We start from the raw sequence: 18595 nt of genomic DNA on the forward strand, positions 1-18595 counted from the left end.
CATTCTGGTGGCCGCCGCCGCCGCAATGCTTCAGCGGTAGGACTGCACGGCACTGTGCCGTCACCATTGACGGCTATGCAGTGTTTGTGGACTTCCGTGCAAAGAATGTTCGTCTTTTTTTATTTTTTCAGAATTGTCCGCCGTTGAAATTCCGCAGTGTGAACGGGTCTCGCGGAAACCCATACACACTAATGTTTATGTTCACACCATATAATTCCGTTTGCTTCATTCGGCTCACGGAATTCCGTAGTGTGAACATACCCTAAAGGGGTACTCTGACAATTATATTTAATGTTGTTAATTTTTTTTTTATTTTTTTTATATCAACTGGTGCCAGAAAGTTAACCAGATTTGTAAATTACTTCTATTAAAAAATCCCAATCCCTCTAGTACTTATCAGCTGCTGTATGATCCACAGGAAGTTCTTTTCTCTTTGAATTTCTTTTCTGTCTGACCACACTGCTCTCTGACACCTCTGTCCATGTCAGGAAATGTCCAGAGTGCAAGCAAATCTCCTCCATAGCAAACCTATCCTGCTCCAGACAGTTCCTGATATGGACAGAGGCGTCAGCAGAGAGCGCTGTGGTCAGACAGAAAAAAAACTTCCTGTGGAGCATACAGCAGCTAAGTACTGGAAGGATTAAGATTTTTAAATAGAAGTAACTTACAAATCTGTTTAACTTTCTGGCACCAGTTGATTTAAAAAAAAAAAAAAAGTTTTCCACTGGAGTACCCCTTTGTTTTCTTTTTCACTAATGTTTATATACAGCTATAACCATTCCTAAATGACCAATGTGAATAATTTGGGATGAACGTACCGGAGGTGCCTACATACTGTTCCTCTATAGTTATCACCAAGGTTACATAGAAAGTCCTCATCTTGGGATCTAGCATGGTGAAGAGAAACATTGGTCTTTCCTGTAAAATATCTTACAATTAAACGATAGTCATGGTGGTCACATACGGAATATCCTTCCGCTGTGAACGTGGAGTTGGTCAAGATTCCAGCTTTCTGCGGTGCAGAATGACTTCAGGAGCTGCTGCATTGATGTCCATGCTGTTAATGGAGCCGGACATGTTTTCTGTAGACTCTTGGCTCAGTTACTTGACATGTTTGGGAGTCACCGGGGGAGATTCATAAAAACCGGTATAAAGGAATAGTTGCCCATAGCAACCAATCAGATCTCTTCTTTCATTTTGCAGAGGCCTTGTTAAAAATGAAAGCAGCGAGCTGATAAATCTCCCCCATCTCCATTCTAGGTTTGCTGGATATATTACAGCATCCATAAAGCTGTTGTTCAGTGTAAGTAGGGGAAAGGTTACCAGACAATGAGGTTTGTAATTGGAGAACACCAGGTGCTGAGCCGTCCTTCTCCCTGGATTGTGGGGACTGCGGAGGTGTTCCACCTTTTTATACTTGTTTGTTTAGATGTTTTCTATTTATTGATTGTGCTATTAATGGGGCATATACACCAGATGTCATTGTTACACTAGTAAATGCCTGCCAGAAGCATATACATTTGTATAAAGTCGTAGAAACTTATGAGAAAGTTAGTGTTCTAACTTTAAGTATTCCTATTGTAATTCTGTTAACTGCCATCTAGGTACAGAAATATATTTACTAGACTGTGTCTGTGAGCCCTGCACTACCAGCTGTCAATCAAGGAAGTGTGTCCATGACATAGGTGATGACGCATGGACACAGCAGGACTAGGATGTGTGCAAGCAGGCAGGGGGGTAGTTGTTTGACTGGCTTTTTCGGTATGAAATATTGAAAATTTTCTAATGAAAGCAATTGCAAAACCTATTAGTTATACATGCTTTACAACATATCAAAAGTTTTTGTATCACAGTGCCCATTTAACCTATTTTTTCATCCCTAAACTCCATGGAGATTTATCAAAACCTGTGCAGAGGAAAAGTTGCCCATAACAACCAATCAGATCGCTTCTTTAATTTTGTATAGGCCCTTTTAAAAATGAAAGAAGCGATCTGGTTGCTATGGGCAACTTTTTCTCTGCACAGGTTTTGATAAATCTCTCCCATATGAATCTGTAGGGGGAAGAAAAAACTACCTTCCTATGAAAAGGGGCTATAACAGGGGTTATGGGCACACTATGACAGATCTGTATATAAGTGATGGATTGCACTGCCATGTGCCCGACACTACAGTACAGTCAGGGTATGGATGTCTCCATTCCCCTGGTGTTCTTTTGAGGACAAGGATGATGTGTGAGTGTGGGTTGTTAGGAGCCATTTTTCATCACTTTCTGACAAGTTTCTATGTAGATCAATAGAGCGTCATGCTGATGTTTTGTTTGTCTGTCAGGAAACATAAAGAGGGGCTGATAACGCTCAGCTATTCCTTGATAAAGCGGGAACATGGACTTGTTTATGCAAATGCGGTGAGCACAAAGGTTAAATCTATTTGAATGTATTAGGAATGAGACAGTGTTAAAATATACATGAGATTAATTTAACAACTAATGTAAGTGCGTTGTCACCCGCTCATTGCTGTTATCTCCTGTTCTTTTTATTCTGCAGAAGTACATGATAGTCTGATCCAAAAGGACAGTGTTTATAGACTACTGGTCTGTTCTCCTCTATAGGGATAAATCTATAGTCCTCGAATAGCTAGGACAGTGTTTCTCAACCAGTGTGCCTCCAGCTGTTGCAAAACTCCAACTTCTAGCATGCCCATATACATACATACAGTGATTCGATACGTCACTTCTCAGCTCGGCAGTTGATGACTTTTCCTGCATAAATTAATTTAGCTTTCAGGTGCTCCGGTGGGCTGGAAAAGGTGGATACAGTCCTAGGAAAGAGTCTCCTAGGACTATATCAATCTTCTCCTGCTCACCGGAGCACCTGAAAGCTAAACTAATTTATGCAGGACAAGTCATCAACTGCCGAGCCGAGAAGTTTGTGACGAATCTAATTACTGTAACTTCGCTCATCTCTAGGGTGGGTGTGTGTGTGTGTGTGTGATGTATATATTAGGGATCGACCAATTATCGGTTTGGCCAATATTCACTATTTTGGACATTATCGGTATCGGCAATTACCTTGCTGATAATCCAATAATGCACTGCACAGTCCGACCCACCGCCCTGGCCAGAGACCGCCGCTGTCCCATTGCCTCCCTCATCCCCGGTTTTATAATTACCTGTTCCAAGGGCCCAGGGTCCGCACTACTTCTGGCTCCTGTGGCGTCCTGCATTACACTGTGCGCTGCGCAATGACGAGTGACGTCCTCAACGATGTCGCTGCCAGTGCGCACAGTGACAGCTCAGGAGAAATAGCCGATAGCTTATACCGGAATATCGGTATAAGCTATCGGCCTGAAAGGCCACAGATTATCTGTATTGGCCCTAAAAAATCGATATTGGTTGATCCCTAGTATGTGTGTAGATTATAGAGTAAAAAAAATAAAATAAAAAAAAAATAAAAATAATTTACTTTGGATACTGTATCTTACACATTGCGGTGCATGTTCAGCACGTTTGATAAACCTATACCAAAGGAAAAATCGGGTGCCTAAGGTATTAGAAATCAGTTGTCAACATGGGGCTGGAAGTGTCAAACCAACATTGTACTTACAATTGTGCTACAACTTGGGTATTGCAGGGCAGAGCATATCCTATGAGCCTGGTAACTTCTGCCAGTGTCTAAATTTTCTTCGCATTTTAGCTAAAAAAACTACAACTCCCAGCGTTGGCTCCCCAGGCATGCTTGGAGTTGTAGTTTTGTGAAATCTTGAGGTCCGCAGTTTGGAGACCACTGCTGTAGAAGATGTATTCCTTGCTGGTATACTTGCACCCATGACCAGGCATATAGTTACATTCTCTTGGCCAGTTTCCATCACCAGTATGCCGCTTCTTATTTGTGTTTTGTATGTTCATTATGTAGCTTTTATTAGTCTGTATTTAGATATAAAGCTACGATGGCACGCTCCCGAGCTAGATGAGCATGGTGATCTAGACATGACTTAATTTGGTATTAGCTTTGTTTCTTTTGTTCTTTCATAATTGGTTTGTTATGCAAGTGTTATGTTAGATGTATGTGGCGATCCCTCCCTTGACACGCGCCTTGAAATCCACATTGTGGGAAGGGTAATGTTCCTGTATTTTATATTAATAGATGTCTGTCTGAATCGGAAATGTGTGCAGTTAGATCTAACATTTCCAGTACGTGGCCACGTTTTGCTTTATCCTAAAATAGCGTCAATTATGTTTCTATCTTTCTGTACAGTATGTGCCTAGTACACTTCATGCTGTACTGAATGAATTAAATGTAAATATATGTAACCTCACCCAGTCTAGTATAATTTCTTAATTACGGACCTATCTACTATCTACCTGACCCATTGCTGTACAAGGAGCAATAGCTTAGCATTGCTAAAGAGTATGTTGTCTTAATTGTTTTGATCTCATTTATCTGTTCCTGAAAAAGCTGGATGAGTACAGTAATCTCTCCAGTAGCTGTCACGTCTTTTCCAAGAGCGAATGTCTATTAGAGTTCCCAACCAGGGTGCCTCCAGCTGTTGCAAAACTACAATTCCCAGCATGCCCAGACAGCCGAAGGCTGTCTGGGCATGCTGGGAGTTGCAGTTTTGCAACAGCTGGAGGCACCCTGGTTGGGAACTCTAATAGACATTCGCTCTTTGAAAAGACGTGACAGCTACTGGAGAATAAAATAACAGTAGCGTGCAGTATGACTAGTCCGGAATGTTGTCTTATTGCTATTTTATTTTTATATTTTATTCTTTCCATTAGGCACATGTTTTTCTTGCACATAAAGGAAGATCTCCTGGCTGGTCGACTGCACAGTTCTCCAGAGCAAGCGGTGGAGCTGAGTGCTCTAATAGCCCAACTGGAATATGGAGACTATAACCAGAACACTGCCCGATACCAAAATATCTGTACAAAGGAGCTTGAATCTACTATGTTAGAAAGGTAAAATTTTTTCCCCTCTAGAATACTGAAGGTTTATACATATTCTAAAAAATTGGTAATGCAAAAGGAACCATATTTATTAAATCTGAGTATAAGAACACCAGATAACCAGTTATTATCATTCAGTCTTGTCACCTAAGAGCTTAATAGGTTTTTGTATTCTTTTTCATTTATTTTTTTTTAAACTTCTGCAAAAAAAATGACAAACAAGTAAATAAAAAGTAAAGAAGTGTTTACTCATTCCAGTATATGGCCTATTAGTTTTGTGTGGAAATGCTCTTGCAATGAGTATACACATGCTCTGCCTGCTCTTTCCTCTTCATTTGTGGTCTCTTTTAGGCAAGGGTCCCACATCCAGACCGCCATATTTTAGTAGGCAGCATACTAGGGCCAACTTTATTGGAAGCCAGTTAATTATTGGTGAGTTTTTGGTGTGGTGAATAGGGAGTACCCAGAGGAAACCCACACAAACGCAAAGATCCTAAGTTGTTAAACTGTGAGAGGAAAGATTTTTGCCTTCAGCAACCAATCACAGCTCAGCTTTCCTATGTTTTTAACAGGCTCTGGTAAAGTGAAAGTGAAAGCTGTGATTGGTTGCTGTGGGGAAAATCCAAGTTTTCCTCAGTTTGATAAATCTGGGCCATAGAGGGCAAACAGACCGAGAGTAGATGGATATAGATATGCCATAAATGGTGAGGTTACCCCTTTGTGAAACCTATGGAGGGTGTCCCTGACTACAGAACACATGGCAAGAGGGTGGTCGTGACTAACTGCGCTCATGCCTTTCTGGACCTGGACTCCACCAATCTGAAGTGACCGTACCTTTTTTGTGCTGCTCTGCAGGTGTATAGGAGCCATGGGGAGTAAAGTTGTCCCCTAATAAGTGAATATTAGGTTTGTAGGATACTTTGACGTGTTAGACTTCAATGTGGATAAACCTTTGCTACAACCTTTTTAGTCAAATATTCTGGGAACATCTAAGCAGGTCTTCTATTAATACTGCAGTAACACTGGCTTGTGATTTACGGGTCATCTAAAGTGTGCATTTCTTTAGAAGTTAAAAATCCACTTGATGACACTTTATTAGTAATGAAATGAATCTGGATCTGAAGAGGAGCTAGAAGGTGTATTTACAAGATAAAGACAGACTACTGGTTCTCAAAGTTCACATGCATTATGTAAGAGGAACTAGAATAGTCTTTATTATGGCAAATGTGTTACTGTAGGGTTTTTTTTTATTTTTTTTTTCCCTCCACTCACCACACCCCTGTTTAGGGCAGCCAGTTCAGTGATGTGTACATCAGACAGTGAGCACAGCAGGAAGAAATTTGGTATCTTCCTAAAAAAACACAGCTGTACACCCAGATAGCTGCTAATCTCAGTCCAGCCAAGCATTTTACGCCCAGTCTCTACAGTAGAGTGGTGTATAACTGATGACGAGGCCTGTATAAATATAGATATTAAGTTCAGGTGAACTATTCAGTAGATGCACTGCCTGACCCAGGAAAGAAAACCATACCTTTTTTTTAATTTAATTTTTTTTTTTATTATTTTTTTTTTTAAGCGGCGATATGAGCAGACAAAGTTTATTGTGGTATGGTGGTGATTGCAAGATAAAGCAGTACATACCCTTCTGCCCTGCATCTGCCATTCTGATGACCCAGACCACAATGCTCTGTGCTTTCAGACATTTTGTTCCTGCTACAGTGGTGTCCTGTCTCGGCTTTTGATCAGCAGGGACAGAATGTCGGAAAAAGCTCTTTGCCTGTTGGAGCTGCCTGGTATCGGGCAGTGTTTCCCAACCAGGGTGCCTCCAGCTGTTACAAAACTACAACTCTTAGCATGCCCGGACAGCCGAAGGCTGTCCGGGCATGCTAGGAGTTGTAGTTTTGCAACAGCTGGAGGCACACTGGCATAGGGGCAGGAGAACATGCTTTGTTTTGAAAGCACAACAGCTCCATTATAAGCCCCTTTTTATGCCCAGAATACTGCAGTGCAGCACCACAGTTTTGTGCTTGAGGAATAGGTAACATTATGGCACAGAGTCTGCTGGCTTTGCAGCTTGTATACATATAAATGTTATAACCCCTCTTGTATTGTAATAAGATTACGCAGCACCAATATGTGCATGCAGTGGACCATCTTCTAATCCTAACCGAGCTTAGACTGTCTATGAGAGGAGATTAGCAGAGGGTCCACTATCTGCCTGCACTACAGATTAGTTCCAGTTACTTGTCAGCATCCAGAAGTGTAGAGCTCTTGCATGTTCATCCAAGTGAACTGTCTTCTCTTGTCCCTTTACAGTATTATTGAAAAGCACAAAAGCTTGGAAGGACTAAGCCAGGCATCGGGAGAGTACCAGGTGCTTCAGATCATATCCACACTGGAAAACTATGGGGTAGAGTGGCATTCTGTACGAGATGCTGAAGGACAAAAGCTTGTAATAGGAATAGGTCCTGAAGGCGTGTCAATTTGCAAAGAAGACTTCAGCCCATTGAATAGGTAGGTATTGTGAAAAAGTTCTGCTTTAAAGGGGTACTCTGCTGGAATTTTTCTTTAAATTTTTTTTACTTTTTAAAATTTTATATCAACTGGTGCTAGAAAGTTAAACATTTGCAAATTACTTCTATTTAAAAATCTTAATCCTTCTAGTACTTATCAGCTGCTGTGTGCTCCACAGGAAGTTCTTTTCTTTTTGAAATTCCTTTTCAGTCTGACCACAGTGCTCTCTGCTGACGGCTCTGTCCATGTCAGGAACTGTCCAGAGCAGCAGTGGCTTTCTATGGGGATTTGCTCCCCAAGCACTCTGGTCAGACAGGAAAGAAATTTAAAAAAGAGAAGAATTTCCTCTTGTAGTATACAGCAGCTGATAAGTACTGGAAGGGTTAAGATTTTTAAATAGAAGTAATTTACAAGTCTGTATAACTTTCTGGCACCAGTTGATTTAAAAAATAAAATAAAATCCAGCAGGCTACCCCTTTAATTCCTGCAGTTGTCTTAACACAGAATGGTCTCACGTCGTGTGTCCTTGTGTACACTTGCTTCCTGTTTTGGAACAGAACAGTACAATTACTGACTCCTTTTGTCTTGTTGAGTAACCAAATGTGTTTATATGTACTGAACACTGGTTGCAGTGTTCTTAAATGTTCTGCTTTTGGAGCACGTGTGGCTGCCAGCTGTACCAACACATATGATTATAAACGGATATTGTGATGTCTGCATGAAGTGCTTGCGTGGATGAGAAAGGAAAATGTGCTCTGTCGTCTAATGCCCACCATAAAGAGTTGTTTAGTCGGCTGTGGCTATGACTAGAGCTGATGTGGGTTCAGCTGCTGTTGGGACACTGTAGGGGAAATAAAATATATAAAGGTACATTCTCACACTGGATCCACTGTGGATATGAAGTTGTAGATCTATATTACAAGGCTATGTTGAAGTGCCAATTAAAGCGTACCCGTCAGAACCTTTTTTTATATATTTTTTTAATATATCACTCAGTACCTAATCCTGACCATGTACATCTACATTTACATTTTTGTGTCTAGCACCTTTATTTTTTTTGTTACACTTTTAATTTAACTCACTAGTTTGAATTCCTCTCAAAGGGAGGGGGAGTGGCCTCACTGTGCAGGTCTCCGCCCCCTCCCTCAGTATGCTGTCTGCTCACATCTTCCCTAGCATTAGCAAAACTACAACTCCCTGCTTGTCCTCACTGACAGTAGCAGTATCAAAGCTGACAGTGGGAGGATCTTTCCTCCAGCTGTGAGCCCTGCGCTCACAGCTGTCAATCAAGGAAGTGTGTCCATGACATAGGTGATGACGCATGGACACAGCAGGACTAGTATGTGTCAAATGTTCTAATGAAAGCAATTGCAAAACCTACTGGTTTTGCCTGCTTTACAACAGATCAAAAGTTTTTGTATTGGACAGTGCCCATTTAAAAATACAGAAGACTTACCTTGTAAAATCTCTTAAGCTTCAGATCCTCAGTAGATCCGGTGTTAGTTTAGGTGGGTCCAGTTTTCTGCATAGGTCCTACACACAATTGGCCTCGTTATTGTTGAAATTTGCAACAATGAAGACTTTCAGACTTTACTGTGTTTTTATATATTTTTATTTTTAGAGAATTTTTTTTCCTCTCCATTCAAGTCAGTAGGGAAAATGTGCAACACGTCCTATACTATGTGCATAAGGCAGTCTGCACCACCAGTTAAATTCTGTGCAGACCTTTTGCAGCATGTGGGTTAGACTTGGTAAAATTGCAACCAATTTATTATGGGTACTTTATAAATTTGCTTTTATAGCAGTGGTCTTCAACCTGTGGACCTGCAGAAGTTGCAAAACTACAACTCCCAGCATGCCCGGACAGCCAACGGCTGTCCGGGCATGCTGGGAGTTGTAGTTTTGCAACATCTGGAGGTCCGCAGGATGAAGACCACTGCTTTATAGGAACAATTATCATCACCAAACAGAAAAAGTGGGGTGTCGGGTGGTGGATTTTCTACCAGGGTATACAGTGTGGTTCGAAGACGGGCACAAATGACCTGCTCCTAATTAAAATACCTTAACAAAACTGGTATTGCTGCCACCTTTAACTTGTTTTATTTATTTTTTCTATGTTCCTTATAAATTAGGATTACGTATCCAGTTATCCAAATGGCAACACAATCTGGAAAGAACGTATACTTGACGATAACCAAGGAGTCTGGGAATAGTCTGGTTCTTCTTTTTAAAGTCATCAGCACCAGAGCAGCCAGCGGACTCTACAGGGCGATAACAGAAACGCATGCATTTTACAGGTAAGGGGATCACCACATTTACTGTAATCATTATGAATAATATTGAAAGTCATTTTAAGTTTGTCGTCATCCGATGATCTCTATGATGGGCCATTAATAGCTGATTGGTGGGGTATAGACGCCTGACACCCCCACAGGTGAGCTGTTTGGCAGGGCTGCTGTGGCCAGATCTATGCTGTGAACAGAGCCCAAAGCAATTCGCTCTGTTCACTACATACTGGCAGTGACTAGTAGCCACAGCTCTGCAGCCCCCTGCTTCAATGTAGAAGTACAGTACTCGCCAAACTTGCAAATCTCTACATAGTAATGAGTTATCTAAAACCTATGTCAATACATAAGTAATGTCTCACAATATATTTTGGTGAACACTAACTTTAACCCTTTAAGGACCACGGGTTTTTCTGTTTTTGCTCTTTAGTTTTTTCCTCCTCACCTTTTAAAAATCATAACCCTTTCAATTTTGCACCTAAAAATCCATGATTGCTTATTTTTTGCGCCACCAATTCTACTTTGTAATGACATCAGTCATTTTACCCAAAAATCTAAACGGGCGAAACGGGAAAAAAAAATCAATGTGCTACGAAATTGAAGAGAAAATGCCATTTTGTAACTTTTGGGGGCTTCGGTTTCTACGCAGTAAATTTTTCGGTAAAAATGAAACCTTATCTTAATTCTGTAGGTCCATACGGTTAAAATGATACCCTACTTATATAGGTTTGATTTTGTCGTACTTCTGGAAAAAATCATAACTACATCTGAAGTTTTTAGCGGTACCATTTTTGTATTGATCGGACTTTCTGATCGCTTTTTATTCATTTTTTCATGATATAAAAAGCGACCAAAAATCCGTTATTTTGGACTTTGGAATTTTTTTGCGCATACGCCATTGACCGTGCGGTTTAATTAATGATATATTTTTATAGTTCGGACATTTACGCACGCGACTATACCATATATGTATATTTTTATTTACATGTTTGTTTTTTTATTTTTATTTTTTTTATGGGAAAAGGGGGGTGATTTGAACTTTTATTAAGGAAAGGGTAAATCACATTTATGAATTTTTTTTTTTTTACCTTTTTTTTTTTTTTTTTTTTTGCAGTGTTATAGGTCCCATGGGGGCCTATAACACTGCACACACTGATCTTATACCCTGTTCACTGCAAAGCCATAGCTTTGCAGTGATCAGGGTTATCGGCGGTCGATTGCTCAAGCCTGAATCTCAGGCTTGGAGCAATCACTCGCCGAGGGGACACGCCGGAGGCAGGTAAGAGGACCTCCGCTCGTGTCCCAGCTGATCGGGACACTGCATTTTTACTGCGGTGGTCCCGATCAGCCCCGCTGAGCAGCCGGGAAGGTTTTACTTTCAGTTTAGACACGGCGTTCAATATTAAACGCCGCGTCTACAGGGTTAATAGCGCGCGGCACTGCGATCGCTGCCGCGCACTATTAGCCCCGGGTCCCGGTATCTGATGCCGGGACCGACCCGATATGACGTTATATCGCGGGAGCCGGCCAAGGACGTAAATATACGTCCTTGGTCGTTAAGGGGTTAAGACGGCTTAGCTAAGTATTAAAGGTAACTTTTGTACTTTCTTTTTTAGGTGTGACACAGTGACTAGTGCTGTTATGATGCAGTACAGTCGAGATCTTAAAGGACACCTGGCGTCATTATTTTTAAATGATAATATCAATGTTGGCAAAAAGTATGTGTTTGATATTAAAAGGACTTCAAAGGAGGTTTATGACCATGCCCGAAGAGCCTTGTACAATGCTGGCATTATGGATCTGTACCCAAGGAGTGACCATAGTGGGCAGGGTTCCCCCCTCAAGACCTCTGAAAGTACTGTAAACTGTAACAGCTGCGAGAACCTCAGCTGTCAGCAAACAAAAGCACTGCAGGATAAGCTGAGGAAACTGAAGGAAGCCATGCTGTGCATGGTCTGCTGTGAAGAGGAAATCAATTCTGCCTTCTGCCCATGTGGGCATATGGTGTGCTGCGAGGGATGTGCCACCCAATTACAGGTAACTGCTAAATCATTCAGATATTTTATCAGTTTTCATTTTGGTTATTAATGTGAGTTTGATGGACTCATAGTAAAACTGTGTTATAAAGAACCCTGGCTCTTCATGATCAGTGAAGAGACTTTGCTCTGAACAGTCACGTTCTGACACATGAAAAATGTCAAGTATTTTTAATGGGGTACTCCACTGTCCTAGCATCTGGAACATTTGGTTCCGAACGCTGGGTACGGGCTGCAGGGGTCGTGCCTTTATGGCCACACCCCCTCGATGCAAGTCTATGGGAGGGGCGTGACGGCCATCACACCCTTTCCCATAGACTTCCATTTAGGGGGCGTGATGGCACGAGGAGGCGTGGCGTCTACACAACTCCCGCACCCAGCATGCGGAACTAAATGTTCCGGACGCTGGGGCAGTGGAGTACCCCTTTTAAGTGGATACATATTATGTAAACCTATATAGCCCTACCCAAATCAGCTGACCAGATGAAATAAAAAGGTTTAAGTAAACCAACAAATATTTTATCAATAAGCGCTCTAGGCGCGCACACATTAACCCCAGGCAAAAGGTAAAATGGCATGCTTGTATGGGCCATAACATAATTATAGTTGATAAATTACATGATGATATTGCATAGGACATAATAGATGAGTGAAAAAGGTGACAAAGTGCATGTAGGTGACTAAGTACAAGTAGATTTATCAATAGATGCATGCATAATAATTACAGATAAAGTCAATTAATATAGCACATGCAAATAATATGCAAAAGACATAATATACAGAAATTGTCCTATGCAATATAATCATGTAATTTATCAACTATAGAATTGTTATGGCCCATACAAGCACTTCCCCTCAATATTCCTGCTTTTGTCATGTTCTATATTTCTGCTATGCTCCTGTAAATGCATTCCAGCTGATTATACAGCCTATATCATATGCCATTACAGTGGAGACCACAGGGGATTTGACCTCTAGTAGCCTGCGGCGCGACTGGGCAGCCATTTTCCTGTCGTCTCGGCTCTCTTTTTACAGCAATCACATAATCGCTATGACTCATACAGCATGTGACTGTGACCCCCCCCCCCCCCAAATGTTGCTGATCTTTTGCTGTGTGACCTCGGCCCTTTTGCTGTGTGACCGCGCGCGCGCACGCACACACACACACACACACACACACACACACACACACACACACACACACACCCATTAGAGTAGGGAAATGGCCCGCAGGGTGTTTTCAGCAGAGGCGGCATATACCATACTTGCCTGAAAGCACCACAGAGGATGACCATACCTTCCTTATTTCCTCATCATCTGGTTCTGATGATGAGCCACCAAGGTGGCGGAGACACCACCATGTGGGACCGAAAACCACCTCTGCTCCTGACCCTGTGCCCCATGCTAGTAATGAGTCCTCCTGGCGCTTGTACTAGTGAAGACCCCCCCCCCCCCCCCCCCTCCTGCCAAGTTCACGGGTGCCCCGTACCAGAGAACTTGTCTGGACTCAGCCAGCGGACCACAAACCCGTGATTCCTGATATTTTTTATTTTTTTTATTTTATTTTTTTTACGACTCAGGAATCAAGATTGATATCATCGGTTCACTGAAGTAGATTTATTTATTTTTTTTATTATTTCAGTGACTATTTTTTTCAGTCTAATGGTTGAGCAGACGAACCTGTACGCCCAACAATTTGTTGCCGCAAACCCGCGCTCCTCTTAAGCTAGGCCAGGTGACTGGTTCCCAGTCGATGCAGCCGTGATGAGGACATTTTGGGGCCTCGTGCTGCATATGGGCCTAGTCAAAAACCCAGTGTTGGGCAATATTGGACTGGGGACGTCCTTTACCAGACCCGCTCTACAATATGGCCATGGCATGTCCCCGGTTTGAGGTCATTCGTAAATGTTTGCTTCATGCTGATAATGCGGTATCTCCCCCTTATCTGATCCCGCGTATTACCGCCTGTATAAAATCAGGCCGGTCATCAATCACTTCAGGGCCAAATTTTGGGAGGCCTATGGCCCTGGAAGGGAGGCCGCTATTGATGAGTCTCATCAGCTTTGAGGGGAGACTCGGCTTCCGGTAATGCGTGCCAACCAAGCGAGCGCGGTATGGCGTGAAGATGTATAAACTTTGTGAGTACCTCAGGGTACACTTGCAAGTTTATGATGTATGAGGGATGAGATTCCCGTATTGAACTCCCAGAATGTCCTCCCACTCTGGGTGTTAGCAGGAAAAAAATTTGGGGACTTTTGCACCGATTACTAGATAAGGGTTACCACCTTTACGTGGGTAACTTTTATACTAGTATCCCTCTCTTCACGTCCCTCACTGCCAGATCCACGCTCGCTTGTGGGACAGTCCGGAAGAATCAGAGGCCTTCCTTTCTATCCACTCCAAATTCCTATCCCCTGGGGTGAGTCCCGCACCTTTTCCCATGAAAACCTTTTACTGGTCAGGTATAAGGACATGAGGGATGTCCTTATGCTCACCACAATTCATGGGAACTGGAGCACCCCTGTCCCTGTGCGTATTCTGGACTACAATCTGTATATGGGGGGGGGGGGGGGGGGGGAGTTGATATTTCTGATCAAGTCCTCAAGCCATATAATGCCAAGCGGAAAACAATGGTATGGTACAAAAAAGTTGCTGTCTACATGGTACAGGTTGCCATGTATAACTCTTTTGTACTGTTCCAGTATGCTGGCAACACAGATATTCCTGCAGTTCGAAGAGGAAGGCCCTAATCTTTGGTAAGCACCTCTGGAACTGTGGGGCCCCGGAAAAAAAAAATGCATAGTGTCACAGGAGGGGGATTCGGAAGGAAACCACCACTCAGCGACACTTGCCCCGATCATCCAGGCCTCTGCATTAAGGATTGCTTCAGGGAGTATCACCCTTCCATGAAGTTCTACATTTTTAATCCTTTCACCTAATTTTAATTCGACTCCAGTGTACCAGTCCTTGCGGTGCGAGGCATTATCGGCTTATCAGCAAGGTAATTGCCTATACCGATAATGCCCAAAATCGTGATTATTGGCCGATAATATCGGCCATACCGATGATCGGTTGATCCCTAACAAATCCCACAGTTGCTCTTTCCCTCTTGAGCCATGTTGTGAGCCCGCAGAGCACTTTATGTCAACATATGAGGTATTTCCATACTCAAGAGAAACTGGGCTACAAATTTTGAGGGCTTTTTCTCCTTATACCACTTTTAAAAATGAAAAAAAAAAATGGGGCTACAAGAACATGTGTGAAAAAAAATGCAGATTTTGAATTTACTCCTCCACTTTGCTGCTATTCTTGAATGTTTGCTGCTAACTTTCTGAATGTCATTTTGAATACTTTGAGGGGTGTAGTTTCTATAATGGGGTTATTTATGGGGTATTTCTCACAGAAAGGCCCCTCCAAATCCATTTAAAACTTCTGGTCTCTGAAAATTCAGATTTTGAAGTTTTCGTGAAAATTGCTGCTGAGCTTTGAAGCCCAATAATGTCTTCTAAAAGCAAAAATGTCAACTTTATGATGCCAACATATAGTAGACATATTGTATTTGTGAATCAATGTATTTCATTTGGAATATACATTTTCCTTACAAGCAGAATGTTTAAAAGTTAGAAAAATGCTAAATTTTCAAAACTTTCATGAAACTTTGGGATTTTTCACCAAGAAAGAATGCAAGTAACGACAAATTTACCACAATGTTAAAGTAGAACATGTCAAGAAAAAAACTCTGAAATCGGAATGAAAGCTAAAAGCATTCCAGAGTTGTTAATTCATAGTGAAAGTGGTAGGAATTGCAAAAAAGCTCAGTCCTTAAGGTGAAAATGAGCTGCGTCCTTAAGGGGTTAAAGCAGTATTGCACGTGTAGGCCACATGTGTTGTACTGACGTTGTGCTTTTCTTTCCTTTCTAGTCATGTCCAGTATGCCGGGCTTCAGTGGATCATATCCAGCACGTATATTTGCCAACACACACAAGCTTGTTAAACTTGACTGTTATTTAAGCAGAAGAAAAACCTAATTCTGCTTAACCTTTTGGACACCTTTAATAATGAGAAAAATAAACTGTATGTATGTACATTACCGTGAACTACACTACAAAATGCTACAACCATTGAATTTGCTACAACTAAAGAAGAGAGAAGATAAATGCAGCTTTCTGCTGGAAGACCCCTGTTGACAAGGAGTCTTCTGTTTGTTTGCCTTGTAAATGTTTTGATAGCGGGATGGCTAGTTCTTTTCTTAGCAAGCCTTTTATTTTAATTTTGACACTTTTGGATTATGGAGAACATGGCGCAGTCCTGTTCTAAACATACCCCAATGGTAAACGAGAAGTTTTAGGTTTTTGTTTTTTAAATAGGTAAATTTTACATTTAAGCCATTTCCTTGCCTATTTTTTTTTTAAACTAAATATTGGTGTACCAGTCATCTGTGCTCATGATCAACGATGGGTATTCATGAGCTTGCAGCCTATTAATTCACTGGAAACTTGTGAAACTGAGCTGCTACATCCTAGTGAATTGAGATCTGTGTGGGTGGTACTGTTAAAGGGAAATTCTAGGCAATCTTTCTTTTTACCTGCATTTTTACATTGTTGGGCTGCATTCATGTGAGCATATTGTAGATGCTTGTTTGTGCCTGTATTAAAGACCCAAGCCTTGGCCTTACTGCGGACCTAGACAGAACCAAACTGAAGACCTGGTGACATACAATGCGATCAGTTTGGGTGATCAGACAAGAGCCCCATACTACAGACATGCATCTGTATTACGCTTATGTGCTAGAGGTTTAGCTCTGTTTTGGTGAGGAGGGAAATAAAAGAAAAGGGGGGGGGGGGTACTATTTGTGGCCCGAATAAGAATACAGTATTTTTATATATATATTTTTTTTCTTGTTACCGAATTCTTGACCTGCCTGCTAGTTTATTTATTTTTTTTGTTTGTTTTAAGGTTAGTTTTCTTACTTTTTATTCGCTTACATTGTATAGATTTTATTTGTTTTGATTCCCATTAGTGATATTCCTTTAAATCAGTATTAGAAAATAATTTGTTCTTAGTGTTTTTTTTTTTTCTTTGCTTTTAATTGTTTTTAATGGGTAAATAGCTTTGTATTCTGGTAATACTACTTGACTTTTTTTTTTTTTTTTTTTTTAGTAACATAATGAATCATAGGTCAAAGGGCACAAAACTATTGGGTGCTACATTAAATTTTCTGTTTTGAATGTCAGTTTTGCTAAAACAATCAGGTTCAGTATTTGTCCTTTTGTTCTTTTGCATGTGTACAGACATAGGGGGAGATTTATCAATACCCATGCAGAGAAAGTGGAACAGTTGCCCATAGCAACCATAGTGCTCCTTTAATTCTTAAATTTGCCTTTGGAAAAAATAATTCTGGTTGCTTTTGGCAACTGCTCTACTTTTCCCTCTGCACACTTCTTGCTAGATCTCCCCCATAGTATTTTCGCTTGCATACTGTTCACGATCCTAATTTATGTTATTACTTGGGCATTATGGTCACCTAGGATATTTACTATACATGTGTAGTATCTGGGTTTTCACCCTGTTAAGATCACTTTGAAAATCTGGAACTCTACTCAGTTCTATTGAGTCGAAATTCTGCAACCCTGAGCTTTCCTACACAAATATAGTAAAAACAAAGATGGCCATATTGGTGCAATACCCTGCAAATCTGAAGCTGGGAATATTAACACTGTCACTTTATAGAAAGATGTTCTTTAAATACCTTTCTTATTGCCTTAATGTAGCAGTAATTTGTTCCTTATGCATTTTGTTTCTTTGCACAGACATTTTGTCAAAACGAATTAGAAAAGTTGCTCTACTTTTTTATGGCACATTGATGTATAGCCTCGAATTAATAGAGGTATTTATTTTTTCACTTTGTAAAATATGGATTTTGCTTCCACATTCAACACTGGATTCATTTCCTGTCTAACGTGGTAAACAATATCTTGTCTTTTATATTTAGTTAAATAAAGTATTTCTGAAGATACTGTCTCTGATTTTCTTGGCTTTAACGTGACTAATTTAATGGCTGCTATTAACTTTTTTTTTTTATTTTTTTTATTTTTTTTTACAAGTTAAAAATTCCATTGCTTTGTGTCTTTGGAAGGAACAAAGATATTCTGTTGCTGAGACTGTGTCTTGACAGTGCAAATATGCAGAATGGTCCTGCAGCTCATAGAATGAATTGTTTTGAAAGAATACATTTATTATGTGTACTTTGTCTTTATGACAGCTTTACACTGGAAAATGCACGGTTGTCAACATGAACGAAAGGCTTAACATTTCACAGTAGACAAGTCTGTTGCAGAAATGGAAACTTCTGTTAGACAAAACATGCAAAAAAAAAAAACTACATGTACATAAAACTTACAAAAGGAATTCCACCCCTCCAGGCTAAATTACAATATTCCCTTCATAGAAATTGAATGTGTATATATGCATAAAGTAGCCAGTTTATTATGAGCAATTAAATCTTTGTTGGGCCAACTTTGTCTGTCATTGTACTGCACATTGGAGGCAGTGACGTGAAGATGCTGTAGAACAATTCACAAGTACCCACAATCCTCCTACATTCAAGGTTTGAGATCAGGTCATTCACCCTTTCTTTCATACTAAAAATACATTATATATACTGCTGGTCAAAAGGAATTGACCATTAAGTGTGTTCTATTACCAAATCCTATATGCAGTCATGGCCAAAAGTTTTAAGACTGCCACAACTTAGATTTTTCATAACGTTTTTGTTGCTTCAGTTTTATCTAGTTGCAATTTGCATTAACAAGTT

The 18595-nt window shown here is 40.8% G+C and overlaps 1 protein-coding gene across 2 annotated transcripts in view; it reads left to right on the forward strand.

Moving 5' to 3' along the window:
• MYLIP (myosin regulatory light chain interacting protein) overlaps positions 1-17788 on the forward strand; it is a 32018-nt gene extending 14230 nt beyond the window's left edge. The window contains exons 1-6 of one of the 2 annotated variants that reach the window (XM_056518496.1): positions 2368-2405; positions 4779-4958; positions 7263-7460; positions 9593-9757; positions 11362-11782; positions 15703-17788. In XM_056518496.1, coding sequence (XP_056374471.1) covers positions 2383-2405; positions 4779-4958; positions 7263-7460; positions 9593-9757; positions 11362-11782; positions 15703-15792 — 1077 coding nt within the window. In that variant the 5' untranslated portion in view covers positions 2368-2382 and the 3' untranslated portion in view covers positions 15793-17788. Of the gene's footprint in view, positions 1-2367; positions 2406-4778; positions 4959-7262; positions 7461-9592; positions 9758-11361; positions 11783-15702 lie in introns of those variants that run through there. The other variant, XM_056518495.1, reaches the window with a different exon arrangement.
• The last annotated feature ends 807 nt before the right edge of the window (positions 17789-18595 follow it).

This window comes from Hyla sarda, chromosome 5 (genome assembly GCF_029499605.1).
Source record: "Hyla sarda isolate aHylSar1 chromosome 5, aHylSar1.hap1, whole genome shotgun sequence".
NCBI classification, from domain to species: domain Eukaryota; kingdom Metazoa; phylum Chordata; class Amphibia; order Anura; family Hylidae; genus Hyla; species Hyla sarda.